The sequence below is a fragment of the Rhinatrema bivittatum genome, chromosome 5 (assembly GCF_901001135.1).
Source record: "Rhinatrema bivittatum chromosome 5, aRhiBiv1.1, whole genome shotgun sequence".
Taxonomy (NCBI): domain Eukaryota; kingdom Metazoa; phylum Chordata; class Amphibia; order Gymnophiona; family Rhinatrematidae; genus Rhinatrema; species Rhinatrema bivittatum.
The window spans coordinates 218,737,814-218,754,557 of record NC_042619.1 but is presented as its reverse complement, the minus strand read 5'-3'; the positions used below and the strand labels follow the sequence as shown (position 1 = coordinate 218,754,557).

The 16,744-nt window shown below is 43.1% G+C and overlaps 1 protein-coding gene across 10 annotated transcripts in view; it reads left to right on the top strand.

The window, feature by feature from the left end:
* The window catches only part of PIR (pirin), a 130,193-nt gene that overhangs the window by 108,207 nt on the left and 5,242 nt on the right, over positions 1-16,744 (top strand). For all 10 annotated transcript variants that reach the window (XM_029603220.1, XM_029603219.1, XM_029603216.1 and 7 more), the window contains 3 exons: positions 4,953-4,997; positions 6,304-6,386; positions 9,269-9,335. In XM_029603220.1, coding sequence (XP_029459080.1) covers positions 4,953-4,997; positions 6,304-6,386; positions 9,269-9,335 — 195 coding nt within the window. The remainder of the gene's footprint in view (positions 1-4,952; positions 4,998-6,303; positions 6,387-9,268; positions 9,336-16,744) is intronic.

Sequence of the window (16,744 nt, the reverse complement as noted above, 5' to 3'; positions counted from 1 at the left end):
AAAGAGCTGTGTCATCTGATGGAGAAGTGCAAACATAAAAGGGTATTTTCAAATATTTGGAGTGATTATATATTTTCCTTATTGCATGCGACATATAGTAAGGTACTTATGATTTAGAACAATTTGTGCTGGTGGTCGGGTGTGGATATGGATAATTAGTGTTTTGCCATTGTACACTGCTGAGTAGGGACGTGTAGGGTTGGGATAATGGGACAGGGGAATGTCCTTGTTTCTGTGTTAAGACTCCAGTTGCTCATGTTTTGAAAACGCTGCTTTTCAGGTTTCTGTTTATTATATTGGAACAGGAGATTGTGCATACATAATGGATGTGCTGATATATTCTTGTATACATTTCTTGCCTTTGTTGAATGGATTTCAATCTAACAATTTGAAAATGCAGTAAAGTATTTTTATTTTATTTACATGGAATTGGAAAGCCACAGATCACTAGATTTCAGCAGAGATTTTTCTACTAAGTGGGATCATTCACTTATTCATTGCTGTTAATTGAAATCCAGAGTAAGAAGAAAACTTAAAATTTATTTATTTATTTAACACTTTTTTATACCGACCTTCATAGTAAAACCATATCGGATCGGTTTACAAAGAACAAGGGGATAACTAAGACAAATAACTGAGGATAATAACAATAGAGGAGAATAAGGCAAAGTTACAATTAACAAGGAGTAAAAAACTTGGAAGCTTAACGCTGGAAGAAAGAACAGATAAGAAAAAGAAAACATGTAGGAAGGGATTGCTACATGGTACAATAGTGCAATACAGATTATTGTATACAGTGCAATATCAATGTGGGTTAAAGCTAAAGATGATTAAAACTGGAGGTGCCAAGGTCTGCCGTTTTGAAGGTGCCAAGGTTCATCGTTTTAAGGGAGCCAAGGTCCATCGTTTTGAAGGATAGAGGACCGAATTGGCCCAGAAAGTGTAGGCGATTAGTGATTGTCTGGGGGATCGGGGAAGGCCTGGTGAAAGCCACGTCTTGAGTTTTTTTCTGAAAGTTGAGAGGCAGGGTTCCAGTCTGAAGTTTGAAGGGATGTTATTCCAAATGGATGGTCCAGCTGTTGAAAATGCTCGGTCTTTGGTCGAGGAAAGGCGTGTGGCTTTCATGGGGGGGAAATTTAAAGTGCCTTTATGAATATCTCTAATAGGTCTGTTGGAGGAGTATAGAGTTAAGGGAATTTCAAGGTCGAGTTGGAGTTGATGATGGATGGATTTGTGTATAAGAGTGATTGATTTGTAGAGGATTCTAAAGTTCACTGGTAACCAATGAAGTTTTCCGAGGATGGGAGAGATGTGCTCTCCGCGGCTGGTGTTTGTTAGTAGTCTCGCTGCCGCATTTTGTATCATCTGCAGAGGTTTAATAGTGGATTTAGGGAGGCCTAGAAAAAGTGCACTGCAGTAGTCTATCTTGGCAAATAGCAACGCTTGGAGGACTGTCCTGTAGTCTTGGAAAAATAGTAGTGGTTTGAGTCGTTTAAGGATCTGGAGTCTGTAAAAGCAGTCTTTGGCTGTGGTGTTAACTGTTTTCTTTAGGTTTAATCTGTTATCCAGAAATACTCCAAGGTCTCTCACATGCTTGTGGGAGAAGTACGAGTTGTAGGGAGATGATGAGGGAAAGTTTTCTTCATTTGAAGAGATGAGGAGGATCTCTGTCTTTGCAGCGTTCAAGATCAAATTTAATCTATTGAGTAGATTGGTGATGGATACAAAGCAGTTATTCCAGTGGGCGAGCGCTTTTGAAATAGAATCTGTGATAGGAATTAAAATCTGCACGTCGTCTGCATACAGATAGTGAATTAGATTAAGATCAGTTAGCAGTTGGCAGAGGGGAAGGAGGTAAATATTGAAGAGGGTTGGGGATAGGGAGGATCCCTGAGGCACACCAAGATTGGATTTAGTTAAGGGTGATTCTTTATTATTAATTTTGACTTTGAAGGTTCTGTTACGGAGGAAGGACTTGAACCATCTGTGAGCTGCTCCTGAGATACCAATGTCTGCTAGGCGGTCCAGGAGAATGGAGTGGTTGACGGTGTCAAAAGCCGCCGAGATGTCTAGCAGGATTAATAGAAAGGAGTAGCCTCTGTCAAGACCCATCATGATGTGATCTGTAAGTGAGATGAGGAGGGTTTCCGTACTGCGCGATTTGCGGAAGCCATATTGCGAGGGGTATAATATATTGTGATTTTCAAGGTACTCTGAAAGCTGGGTGTTTACCAGTTTCTCTGTCAGTTTGGCTAGGAACGGAAGATTGGAAATGGGTCGGAAGTTGGCTAATTCATCAGGGTCTAAGTTGTGTTTCTTAAGAAGAGGTTTGAGTGCTGCGGTTTTTAGGCTGTCAGGGTAACTCCCTTGGGTTAGAATGCAATTAATGATACTTGTCAAAGGACCTGAAATCGTGTTTGGAATGAGGAGAAGAAGTTTCGATGGAATATTATCTGCTGGATGACTAGATGGTTTCTGTCTTTTTAGTAAGGATTCAATCTCTTTGGTGGAAATTGATTCGAAACTATCGAGTTTGGCACTTATGAGGGAGTGAGGGTTCTCTTCTGATGTGAGAGGAGCAGTGTTAGGAGGGAGAAGGGCGAGGGTATTCAGAACCTTCTGTTGGAAAAAAGAGGCAAGTTCATTGGCCTTGGAAAGTGCTTGTTCGTCTGGAATAGGAGGCGTAGATTTCGTGATTTGAGATACGTATGAGAAGAGGGCTTGGGCATCATACTGGAGATGATGTATTTTATTGGCATAGAATTCCCTTTTTGTTAATAATATAGAGGTCCTGTAATGATGTAGGTAACCTTTGTACTTTGCCAAGGACGCTGTATTGGGGGTTTTACGCCATAAGTTCTCCTTGTGTCGTAGTTCCTGTTTCATCTGTTTGAGTTTGGGAGTGAACCAAGGTTGATTTCCTTTTTTTGTAGGATTAATTGTTTTGGAGATTATTGGGCAGCATTTGTTTGCCACTGATTCAGTGATCTTCTGCCATGAAGATAGCGCTGAGTCTGGATTGGAAAGGTCAAGGTTCGTAATTTCCTTGGCGATCTGGTCACTAAGAATATCGGAAGAGCATGATTTCCTGAATTGAATAGTGGAGAGGTGAGGAGACGAGAGTGTCTGTTTGTCTATGGAGAAGGCTGATTCTATCAAGAAATGGTCTGACCAAGGGATCTGGGAGCATGAAGGTTCGTAGGTACAAGAGAGTTTGGAATTGATAAAAATTAGATCCAGTGTATGTCCTGCTTTATGTGTAGGGTTATTGATGATCTGCATGAGTCCCATAGCACTGAGGGTGGACAGGAGCGCTTCACAGTTTGATGAGCGAGGAATGGCGTCCGTGTGAAGGTTGACGTCCCCTAAAATCATAGTTGGGAGGTCTAAGTTGATATGCTTCACAATGGATTCTATGAGTAATGAAGGTTCTGTTTCAAGAATTCCTGGGGGGGCGTATACTAGCAGAATTTGTAGCTGTTTTGATTTAACAAGACCCAATTCCAGTTTGGACTCATTCTTGATAGTATGTGCAGATAGATTGAGTTCTTTCTTAGCAGCTAGAAGGAGGCCACCTCCTCTTTTTTTGTGTCTGTTGAAGGTGAAGATGTCATATGAGTGAGTAGGAAGTTGGTTGATCAGGGCAATATCGGTGTTTTTTAGCCAGGTTTCTGTGATAGCGCAGATATCTGGGTTTTTATCCTGTAGGTAATCATTGAGGATGTGTGTTTTTTTAGTTAGGGATTGTGCGTTAAAGAGGGAGACTGAGAGTAGTGTAAGGCCAAGAAGTTGGTTCAGTGGTGACGTCATGATTGGAATAATTCTTTTTTGTATATTGTTGGTAAGGTTGATTATGGAGCGTCTCCTTCGGTATAAAATGCAGAATTAAATGGCCCTGGTGTTTCAGTGAGAGTGTAAAACTAGTACAGCATGTTTCCTGTGAAATATTAGTATGGCAAATTGGCACGGATGTTACATCTACTTCTGCTGTCATTGGTGCTGTCTGTTTTCAGTTTTGTTTGCATGGATGTGGTTAGAATAATCTCTTTTCAGACTGACACTACTAGCAGGGAGGGATGTGCTGTGAGCATGTCACTGACCTGTGAAGCTGAGAGAATTCTTGCTGGAAATGGCAACTCATGGGCAGGGAGCTTGCTGGCTGGACCCCTTGTCTGCAGCCCATGATCTCTCCAGTGTGTTGAGTGTGGGGGAGGAGGGGTTGCTTGCGTGCACATCTTTCAGGCTTTTGTCAGTGTGTCGCTTACCTCAAGCGGAATTTTTCAGAAATGTAATTGGGTTTCTCTATTTTATGTTCACTGTATTAACTTGGAATTTTCTGCTTTTCACGTCTCCATTTTGCTTTTTACTGTAGGTTTTCTTTGCTACTTTTTTTTTCCGCTCTTACATCGCACAGGTCTCCTGCCTTTCACACAAATGGATGTTTTGGAAGTCGGGAGCATTAACCAGTTATCAAGGCATTAGCCTTACTTTTGAAGCTTTTTCAAATTGTTGTTTTTTTGGGTTTTTTTTACCATCTTTGGCAGGCTCTCCCTGACCTCTTCTGTCTCCACCCCCCTTCCTTTCGCTCTTCCCCCCCCCACTATTCTGCACATCTGCTGATGATCTCTGGTATGTGTAGCGCACACTCCCCAGTGCACAGCTTGAAGGGAACACAGACTGCAGCTGTTCTTTGTGGCTACTGTTTCCAGCCAGAATCTTTAACATCCTCTTTCCACAGAATCATGCACGTGGTGCATCTCAAACAGTATATACACCTTGGTGAGAAAAAGTTCCAGCTTGCAGGTTTAAAGCTTGCATTTAGTTTTGCCCTAAACTGTGGAAGTAAATAACTTGGTGGCTATTGCCGTAGAACTTCCTGTACATTAAATCCGTAGCCAGTCCAAAAATCAAAATGCTTACTGTGCACTAATTTCTTGTTAATTGTATTCCAGGATGGACTGCATTTATTTACACGCTGTTTGGCAACGTGCATGTTGGTAAGCTTCCTAATAAACCTGGTTTCTTGGGGAGGGGGAAGAAAGCCAACTAGCTGCAGCGTTCTGGTTCAGTGGGGTCGATGTAATAAGCTACGGTAAACCTTCTGCGGATTTTTACGCACAGTGTAATGCGTGTTTTACTGTGCTAATCTTATGCACGTATGTAATAACGTTTAACACAGAAAAAACCCTCGCACAAACCGTGCAAAAAGCTGTGGCTGGTTTAGCACAAGTCCATGCAAATGGCATGCAAAGGAGGTAATTAACTATTCATGGTCAATGCAAAGAGGGAGGTTAGCATGGGGCTTTTTTTAACACAGGTTTTTTAGCATCTGGGTCAGGGCAGGATTTAAATTTTAAGAGTGTGTCTGAGATACATAAAACATGCAACCTCTGCTGCATATACCTGAGTAGTAAGCCATGCCAGCTGTAAAGTTTGGATTGCATATTTGCCTTTACCTACGCCAACCACTTATGAGGAACGAACAGGCGCTTTACCATGTGGAAGGTGCCCTGTGTACCCTGATCTCGAAAGATCCCAAAAATGTGAAGTTACTTTTGGGGGTGGAGTTTTAATTCTAAATAACGTTCCACATGTACTTCATCTTTTGTTGTCTTTTTATCACTTGCTTGTGTTCTAGGTTTGAAACAAACTCTGCAACAGTTCTAATAACGCCTATAATTTAGTGCATGTTTTTCTCACAGCTATCTGTAATGGGGCCTGTGTGGGTATTGGCGTAGATATTAGGTATTCTGTGTGTTTTTTTGCATGCCAACCCCTTATTATATTCCATGGAGGCGCCTGCTTTTGCCGTGCACACAGAAAAGTAAAGCTGATTTTACTATGCGTCTTATTACATCAGCCCCAGTATCTAGTTGGTGATGAGGCTGATCCTTTGCAGTGATAAATGCTTAGTAGTGCAGGAGCCTCATTGGGCCATGAAATCTTTGTATACTCTAATCCTGCTGGAATTGGATTGGCTATGAATGTTAGTGCACACATACATTTATTTATTTTTAAAATAAAAACAAATCTAAATAAAGTTACACACCTAGTCACACTACATGCCTGACTTTCCCTGCAGCAGGGCATGAGGTTTGCACTGGCATGGATACTTTTGAACTTTCAAAGTGCATGCATAATTTTTTCTTGGAAAAACTGCCTGCACAAATCAGCAGTTAGCTTTCCCTGGGTGAAAAGTGTCTGCAGACTTTGCAGTAGTGCAAGGAGTTATAAAAGGACCCCAAGTTTCAGTGTAGCTTTGAAGGAGTCACTTGGCTTATCTGTATCTGTTCTCTCTTAAAGGGCCTCCTGATGCACAGCAAAAGATTGAGCCCCATCACACGGCAGTGTTAGAAGGCGGGGACTGTGCGCAGTTTGAAAATAAGGCAAGTAGCCACATTGTGATTTCTAATTAGGACATTTTTACATTCCTGGAATTGTTAGTAGCGTTCATTTACTACATGTTTGTCACTGAATATTTCATTCTCAGTTTACAAAACTATGACTTAGGGTCTAGTTCAGAAGTATTGGAATACTTTAGTACTGCTCTAGATCAGGGGTGAGCAAACTGGGGGCTCGCATGATCCTGAAAGGGGGGCACAGGGGCTGCCAAATTAGAGGAAAAAAAAGATTTTTCTGTCGAGCCTGAGTGCCTTGGGGGGGGGGGGGGGGCACCGCAAGCTGAAGAGGGAGGGAGCTGTCAGAACATAGCGATGACATTCCAAGCATGCCACAGCTTCTTTGTGTGCCTCTTTCATTGGGGCTGGGAAGAAGAGTTACTTCCACTGTGGCAGGCCCAGGTGGGGAAGTTGCTTACACTACAGCAGAACTGGACATGGGAATAGCAACTGCAGTGATGCACAACCCAGGAAGAGCTGCCGCCCTCAGGCCTCAGCCCAAGAAGAGCTCCTGCTGCTGCCGGGTCCTCACCCAGGGGGAGAGAGAGATCAGAGCTGACGCCCATCAGGGGACAAGAGGTGAGGGAGGCAAATGGGCAAAGAGGTCAGAGAGAATGAGGAAGTGGAGGGGAGAGAGGTAGGAGGTGGGGAAAGAGAGAATAAAGGCAAAAAGTGTGTTAAAAAAATTAAATACACAAATTAAAACATAGGAAAAGATGAGCACACTAAGAAAATTTAAAAAAAAAGAGAAAAAGCTGAGAGTGAAAATGGTTTTAAAAAAAAAAAAGTAACAAAAAATTAAGTTGAGCAGGGTAGGATGGAGTTTTTCCTCAGGTCCTAAAAAATGTTGACTGGCACCTAAGTTTTTTTTTTTTGTTGTTTTTTTTTTTTAAGTTTGCTCACCCCTACTCTAGGTACTCACACAACTTTATGTTAAACATAGAAAAGTGACAGCAGAAAGACCATACGGCCTATCCAGACTTCACATCCACATCAACTGCTCAGCTTTACAATCACTACTAATCAGAGATCCACTTTACTTGTTCCCTGCTATCTTGAATTCAGATGCTGTCTGTGTCTCCTCTACCTGCACTGGAAGGTTGTTCCATGCATCCTGTACGCTGTCTGTAAAGAAATAGTTCTTTAGATTACTCCAAAGTGTAATCCCTTTCACCCTCATCCCATCCTTTCTATTAAGCGTCATGCCTCTAGTGCATTGATACCAATTGAGGTCTCACCAGGGACTTACACAGGGGCAATATTGCCTCCTTTTTTTCTGCTGACCATTCCTCTCCCTGTGCACAGAAGCATCTTTCTGGCTTTTGCCATTGCTTGAATCTGTTTGGCCATCTTAAGATCATCAAATATGATTACCCCCAGATCAATGATATCACACATTTTTGAAAGACTGCATACGCAAAACTGTTCTGTTCATGCAACTTTTTATAAAACAAATTCAAATTTGTGCACTGGAAACAGGATGCTGAGCTTGATGGACCCTTGGTCTGACCCAGTATGGCAATTTCTTATGTTCTTATGCAAATAATATCAAGATTTCTTGTGCATACTGGGCCCAAAATTGAAGGCTGGCCGTTTTGAAGTAACTTAGCAGGATTAGTCCTATCCAGCTCAGTTACAGTGTATATTCAAGTGGCATGGCCAAGCTGCTGAATATTTGTGTGTATGTACGCACTTAGCTGGACAAATCTACCCAGCTAAGCTTAGACCTGCTCTCTGGGGCATCTAAACTTAGATGTATTTTTAAGCGGCTAACTCTGAATATCGGTAGTTAGCTGTATAAGTTGTATGGGTAACTCGCTTCACACCCCCCCCCCCCCCCCCCGATCCGCCCACTACAGGTCTGCTTTTTGTGCTTGTAACATTTAGCTGTATAAGGGACTTCTATGGCTATGCTGTGGCCGCTGAACACAGGCGCATATTCAGCAGCCGCTACTTAGCCACATAAGTCCTGCTTATCCGGCTAAATGAAGCTGAACATGCTTTGAATATTGGGCCCACTATGCTTTGCTGTATGCTCACAGTTTAGAGGGAACAGTGCCCCAGATCCACTCTTCCTGTAGCAGATGTTTCAAGATTCTGCAGCAAGAGTTAGCAAATTATGTAGCAGATTTTTCTAAAGTTTGCTACATTTGTGGTAAAAGCATAATTTTGCAAGTATTTGCAATTTAAATGTTTTGTTTTGTTTTTTACTTTATATAAATAGTCCTTTTTCTGACATTTGTGTGTCCAGTTAATTTTTTTGGCTCTTTATTACAGAAAAAGGATCTTGTGGATGAGGAGGAAGTAAGGGAAGGGGTCTGGGAATGGGAAAACAGATTGCAGAGGAGAGAAATGAAGGAATCATAGATGGGGGGGGGGGGGTAGAGAGGTAAGGGGTGGAGGAGGAGAAGAGGATGGGGGATTATGGGAGGATAAGGGCGGGGAAGGAGGATCGGGGATTGAGGTGGGAAGCAAGGGAGTTTTGGGAATGGGAGTGGAAGAGGAAGAGGATAGAAGATTGGAATGAAGAAAAGGCAGAGGAAAGAGGGGAGGGATGGGGTGTGAGCAGACTGGGATAAGAGTGTGAAGGAAAGAAGGCCCATTAGGCTAAGCTAATGTTTTTGTTCGTGACTGTTAAGTATTTCTCTGCTTCGTTTGTCTGCAATGTTAAGAGATGGGTCTAGATGTTTTCTTTGTGCTTAAGCCATTGCTGCTGCTGCTACTACTGCTGCTGAGGAGTTGAACTGGCTTTCCTCTTTACCTGAGTGTAAAGTCAGCTGGTATGCTTTTAATGTTAATCTGTTTCTTGTAGTGGCTTCAGGACATTCCTGGTGGAGATGTTTGTCTCTAAGCATTCCGTTCCTAATTAGGATCCTGAAATAGCCCACTTTGTCTTGATTGCTGGCAAGCCCATCAAGGAACCAGTTGTGCAACATGGTAAGTGTTTTGAGATTTGAAAGATTTCTTTAGTAATTTTTTTTTTTTTTAATCTTATAGAAAGGACGCAGAAAAGGGACCAAACTGTCCATCCAGTCTGCCCAGCAAGCTTATGGTGGCATCAGCTGCGCCATACAAAGCACTGCAATACTTAGTTTCCCAAACAGTCAAAGACAGGCCCTTGTTGGTTGCTGTCTGAGTTCAATTCCCGTTACTTCTTGCTGTTGCAGCAGAGAGCAATTTTGAGGGTGGAATCACAAGTATAAGGCATATTGGTTAAGGGGGTAAGTAAGTAACAGCTTCATCAACAAGTTTCCCCCATGCTTATTTGTTTTCCCAGACCATAAAATTCAATGTCTTTGTTGATTGCTGTCTGAAACTAATTCCCCTTTTCCTCTTTTCCCCCTGCTGTTAAAACAGAGAGCAATAATGGAGTTGCATCAACAGTATGAAAGCTTGTTGGTTAAGGATAGTAACTGCCACACCAGCAAGTTACCCCTAGGCACTCTTTTCCTCATTTCCATCCTCTAGCCTTTAGGGATCCCCAGTGTTTATCCCATGCTCCTTTGCAATCTTTTACTGTTTTTGTCTTCGTCACCTCCTCCGGAAGGGAGTTTTATTTTGTGACCTCTAGTTCTACTGATTTCTTTCCAACGGAGAAGGTTTATCGAATGTGCATCATTAAAACATTTCAGTTATCTGAAGGTCTGTATCATATCATATCCTATCATATCATATCGCGCGATCGGCGTAGGCCCATCGGGGCCAGGGGAGGTGGACCAGGGACAAGCTCTCGCGAGGCCCCGAGGTGAGGAAATAACAGCTGCAAAAACGCGGCGAATTCAAAAAACAAAAAAGCCGCCGCATTTGGAAGGGCACAGCTAAGCCCTCCCGGAAGCCCCGACGCCTCCCCAGAGCCCTTTAAAGGGCCGAAAACGACTGCAGGCGATCCTTTCTCTCCGGCGCCGCCGCCCTGCACTGCCCCCTCGATCCGGGTCGGCCCTCCCCGCGCGATCGGCGTAGGCCCATCGGGGCCAGGGGAGGTGGACCAGGGACAAGCCTCTCGCGAGGCCCCGAGGTGAGCGAATAAAAGTCCCGCCCACCGATACAGCTCCTCCAATAGGAGCCAGCCCTTGAGGGGTTTTAAATCATTATCCAGCCCAGCGCCGCGCGCCAAACGCCGCGCGCCGAAGGGGCTTGCCCCTTTGTGTGCCCCTTAGTGTAGCCCCTTGGAGTGCCCCAGGGCCTATCCCTATAGCAGTCAGCCTCTATTTCTCCCAGGCAAAAGACTAATATCTCTAACACGCCTTAGAACAGCAGCACCTGTGCCTGCATTGTGAGGCCCCTAAACCAAATCTATCCAAAGAATTCCAGTAACTCTTTCTTACTCCGACTCATCTCGGTGAGCCATGGCAGTGCTCATTTAGTAAGCAGCCATCCAGATCTCACCCAGTGCCCAGTCTGCACTTTACCATCCAGCGCTCACTCAACTAGCAACCGTCCAGCGCTCACTCAACTAGCAACCGTCCAGCGCTCACTCAACTAGCAACCATCCAGCGCTCACTCAACTAGCAACCGTCCAGCGCTCACTCAACTAGCAACCGTCCAGCGCTCACTCAACTAGCAACCATCCAGCGCTCACTCAACTAGCAACCATCCAGCGCTCAGTTACGAAACCAATCATGGCGATCTCATCCATCCCCATCATCCACAACCTCAAGAGACCATCAGCAAAAAAACAAGCCTTACCACACTCTTTACAAAAAAGACTCATCCCTATTGTCATCTCACCTTTAAACCAACTACTGGGACTGTCACTTTTCACCTTATCACTGCTGAACGCACAGTCTTTGACTAAGAAAACTCACCTGCTTCATGACTATCTGCTGGAAGCAAACACAGACATATTTGCAATCACTGAAACCTGGTTAAAACCAGAAGACATCGCTACAATCAACCAACTCCCTACTCACTCGTACAACATATTCTCAATCCCCAGACTCAAAAAACGAGGAGGAGGTCTTCTTCTGGCAGCAAAAAAAAACACTAGGAATATCACTACAAACTTCAATATCTTCACATTCTCTAGAATTTGCCGTATTTAAATCCTCTCACCTTCAAATCGGGCTTACATACGCCACCCCAGGATACCTCGAAACCGATCCATCACCTTTGATCGAAAATATAGTAAAACACATCAACGCCGACACACCAGCGATATTATTGGGGGACTTCAACCTCCATGTGGATGTATCTCCCCATTCTCACAGCTGTGAAACTCTCCTAAGCACACTAAACTGCATGGGTTTCAAACAAATAATTAAGGAACCCACCCACAAAGCTGGTCATACGTTGGACCTCATTTTCATTAACCAGGAACTTACTCTTTCCTCTCACCCTACATGCCTTCCAGTTCCCTGGTCGGACCATAAGATGATCAACACAACACTAAAGATAAACCTACCTACACTCCCAGAAAAGCAGAATAACACAATCCAATTCAAAAAAATGTGCAGCCAGGAAATTCTCAGCAACAGCCTATCGGATGAACTTAACCAACTGGACCTTACTAACGCGGACTCAGCCATTTTGTCCTGGAACAACATTACCAAAAAAGTGGCCGATACTACATGCCCAACTATTACCAAAGCTCCTCAAGCAAACAAGGACAACAGAAAACCTTGGTACACACCAAAACTAAAATCCTTAAAACAGGATCTCAGAAAAAAAGAACAACACTGGCGGAAAAACCCAACATACACAAACATCACAGCATTCAAAACCATGATGCACCATTACAGAATATCCATCCTCCAAGCAAAAAGAGACTTTTACTCACAAAAAATCCACCACTTCATTTTCGACCCTAGAGCGCTTTTTTCTCTGGTCTCATCCCTCACTAATCCCCTACCAACATCCATACCAGATGATAAAGCAGCAAGCAAAGCAGAAGAACTGGCAACCTACTTCAAAAACAAGATACCAAATCTACTAACTCAGTCCATTAATAATAACAATAATAATTACACTACGCCAGTAATACCTCGAGCTTCAGTCTCATCACAAAAGGCTAGCCTTAAGGAGTTCGAACCGACCTCATCCTTAGAGATCGAAAATATCCTAAAAAAGCTCAAACCTTCTTCTCACCCTCAGGATACCATACCCACCAATCTCCTCATCTCTTGTGCTAAAATCATATCCAAGCCCATCGCACAAATCATAAATTGCTCCTTCTCTCATGGGATTGTACCTGACCCACTAAAAATGGCAATCATAAAACCACTCATAAAAAAACCTAATCTTTCTCCTGAAAACCCAGCCAATTTTCGCCCAATAGCTAATCTACCATTCATCGCAAAAATCTTGGAACGAGTTGCAAACAAACAACTAACAGAATACCTAAATGACCACAAAATTCTTTCCCCATCGCAGTTCGGTTTCCGCCAATCTCGAAGCACCGAAACCCTCCTAATCTCATTAACGGACTCTATATTACTTAAACTTGAAAACAGACAACCGTGTCTTCTCATCCTCCTAGATCTAACAGCAGCTTTTGACACGGTCAATCACAACACATTAATAGATCGCCTGGCAGAAATTGGCATCAGAGATAAGGCCCTCAACTGGTTCAAATCGTTCCTACAGAACAGACAGTATAAGGTCAAGATCAACAAGGAAGAATCTCAACCAGTCACCTGCAACTTAGAGTCCCACAAAGGATCATCACTCTCTCCAAACCTTATTTAATATTTACCTTCTGCCACTCTGCCAGCTCCTCATCACACCTGAATCTCGTCCACTACTTATATGCAGACGATGTTCAGATACTGATTCCAATTACTGAATCTCTCCAAAAAACTCTGGACTTCTGGAACTCTTGCCAACAAGCCATCAACAACTTACTCACTAACCTCAACTTGATCCTTAATCAAACCAAAACAGAATTACCTCCTCATTTCCAAAACGGAACCTACACACTTCCAAGTACCATCATGTCAACTCAACTACAATAACCCCACAAGTCAGAATCTAGGAGTTATACTTGATAACCAAATGAATTATAGATCACTCATAAATAACATCGTAAAGGATGGATTCTTCAAATTACAAGTCTTAAAAAGACTGAGACCACTCCTACATTTCAAAGACTTCCGATTAGTGCTACAAGCAATCATTCTCACGAAAATAGATTACTGCAACTCACTTCTACTGGGTCTCCCTGCCAACGCCATAAAACCGCTACAGATGCTGCAGAACGCTGCAGCGAGGATCTTAACCAAGTCCAACAAAAGAGACCACATCTCACCCAGCTTAAAAGCCTACACTGGCTTCCCGTCAAATTCAGAATACTTCAAAAGTGCTCTCACTAACCCACAAGGCAATACACAACCTGGCACCACTCGAGCTCACATTCCCTCTCCAACTCCACACATCTTCCAGACCAGTGAGACAAGCCTACAAAAACAACCTTCAAATTCCACCGATGAAGTCAGCATCAAGTAAAAGAGCTTTCTCCACAGCTGGGCCTAAACTCTGGAACTCTCTCCCATCAGAGCTCAGATCACTGCAATGCCTCCACTACATTTAAAAAAAGACTCAAGACTTGGTTATTCAACCAAGCTTTCCCATAACATCAACCTGCGAAATATCCCTGCCAATATCCCCTCAGTGGTAACACGCTAGAGAACTATATAGATCTTCTCTAGAAATCACATGATCTTTGGCAGTCTATTATCTTTGGCAGACTATTATCTTTGGCAGTCTATCATTAAAACCCAGCCTCTAGCCTATATTAGGCACCGCTCATGTTAATTATGTTATTACCCCCCATATATCTTATCCAAGTTAATTTGACCTGTTCATTGTAAGACATTTACTTGTCATTGTTGTTATTGTTTAAAATGTAAACCGAATTGATCAATAATTTTGTTATTGGAAAGTCGGTATAGAAAAATGCTAAATAAATAAATAAATATCCCCCCTGCTCCTCCTCTCCTCCAGGGTATATATATTTATTTTTCAACCTCTCCTCATAAGTCATTTGATGGAGGGACCCCCCCACCACCATTTTTGTCACCCTTCTTTGGACTGCCTCCATCCTGTGTCTATCCCTTTTGAGATAAGATCTCCAGAACTGAACCCAATACTCCAGGTGAAGTCTCACCAAGGACCTGTACAAGGACATTATCACCTCATTTTTCTTACTGGTTATTCCTCTCTCTATGCAGCCCAGCATTCTTCTGGCTTTAGCTATTGCCTTGTCACATTGCTTTGCCATCTTTAGATCACTAGACACTATCACCCAAAGGTCCCTCTCTTGCTCTGTGCCCAACAGCCCTTCACCCCCATCACATACAATTCCTTTGGGTTACCACACCCCAGATGCATGACTCTGCACTGCTTGGCATTGAATCCCAGCTCCCATATCTTTGACCACTATTCAAGCTTCCTTAAATCATGTCTCATTCTCTCTACTCCTTCCGGCATGTCCACTCTGTTGCAGATCTTAATATCATCCGCAAAAAGACAAACTTTACATTCTGTCCCTTCCGCAATGTTACTCACAAAGATATTGAACAGAACCAGTCCCAACACCAATCCTTGCGGTGCTCCACTTAACACTGTTCTTTCTTCAGAGTAGGTTCCATTTACCATCACACGCTGTCTTCTATCGCCGTCAACCAGTTTGTAATCCACACCACCACCTTGACGTTCACTCCCAAGTTTCTCATTTTATACATAAGTCTCCTATGCAGGACCATATCAAAAGCTTTGCTGAAATCCAAGTAGATGACTTCGAGCACTCTTCCTCGCTCCAATTCTTTAGTCACCCAATCAAAAAAATTAATCAGATTAAGTCCTGTCAGGGCCTTCCCCTGGTGAATCCATGCCTGCCTCAGGTCCAGCAATCCTGAATGTATATAGTTCACTATCCTTTTCTTCAGCAGGGTCTCCATTAAGTGTTCCCACCACCACCAACCGAGTTCCAGCCTCCTCCTCTGTTTCCCACTCTTGTGAAGCAGGACCACTACTGCTCTTCTCCAATCACTCGGCACCACTCCCGTTTCCAGGTATCTATTGAACAGGTCATGCAGCGGACCCGCCAGCACATCTCTGAGCTCCCCTCGGTAATCCTGGGATGAATCTCTGCAGGCCCATGGCTTTGTCCACTTTCAGTTTTCCTAGCTGTTCCCATACATTCTCTTCTGTAAATGGAGTTTTGTCTACTCCACCACCCCATCCACTGTCTTGTTAACTAGCATGGTCCTTCTCCAGGATCATCTTTAGTGAACACAAACTGAAGTATTTGTTTTAATATTCCACCATTTTTTCAATCTCTTTCTACACATTGATCCTTTGCACCTTTCAGTTTCCTATACCACTTTAGGACCTTCTTCTCCTTTCTCTGATGTAACTGAAAAATGTTTTTAATCACCTTGCTTTACCTCTTTGGCATCCTTTCTCTTTTCTTCCCCGCCTGACGTTTATACTTTCTTGATTTCTTTCCTTATGCCTCCCTGTTCACCAGATATTCTTGATGTTTCCTCTTTTGGGATCCTTTATAGTTCTTAAATGCTGTTCTTTTTGCTTTTATTTTATCAGCCACCTCCTTTGAGAACAGATAGATTTCTTATTTCTCTTGCTTTTGTTTTCTAGATTTGTTGCCTTTGTAATTGCTCCTTTTAGTTTGTCCAGCTGGTGTTCCAGCTCTCTTATTTTCTCCCAGTCTTCTAGTTCTACTTCCCCATTTTGAACAAAGTCTGTAATTTTTGAAATTCAAAACTTGGGTCTTCGTGTGACTTCTCCATATCCTATTTGCAGATCAATCAGACATAACCAGTTGATGATCACTGGTGCGGAGGTGGGCACCCATCTGGACATTAGAGACATTATCCCCGTTAGTGAACACTAAGTCGAGTGTAGCTCCCTCCCTCATGGGTTCCATTACCATTTGTTTGGACAGAGCCCCTTGGAGGGAATCCACTATCTCTCCTACTACTGTTACATTGTGCAGAAGGGATTCTCCATCTTCCCAGTGATTAAAATCTCCAACAATCAACACTTCTCCATTCTTTCCACCTTTTGATATCTTCAACCAGATCTCTGTCTAGTTCTTCCACTTTGAGGCAGAGGCCTGTAAACCACTCCAGTTAAAATAGATGCTCCATCTTTTTATATGATGGCCCTAATGCTGGTTTCTTTACCACGCATTCCTGCAGTTCAGTTGCTTGGAATATTGTTTTTTGACAATAATGAGCTGTTACTCTCCCTTTTCTGACATCTCTGTCCTTCCTTAACAAGTTATAGCCCAGTATGGTCGTTTCCCAATCATGAGAATCAGGTGAACTGGTCTCTGTAAACAGCAACAATGTCAAGTCCGCCCTCCACCATTAGGGCTTGTAGGTCTG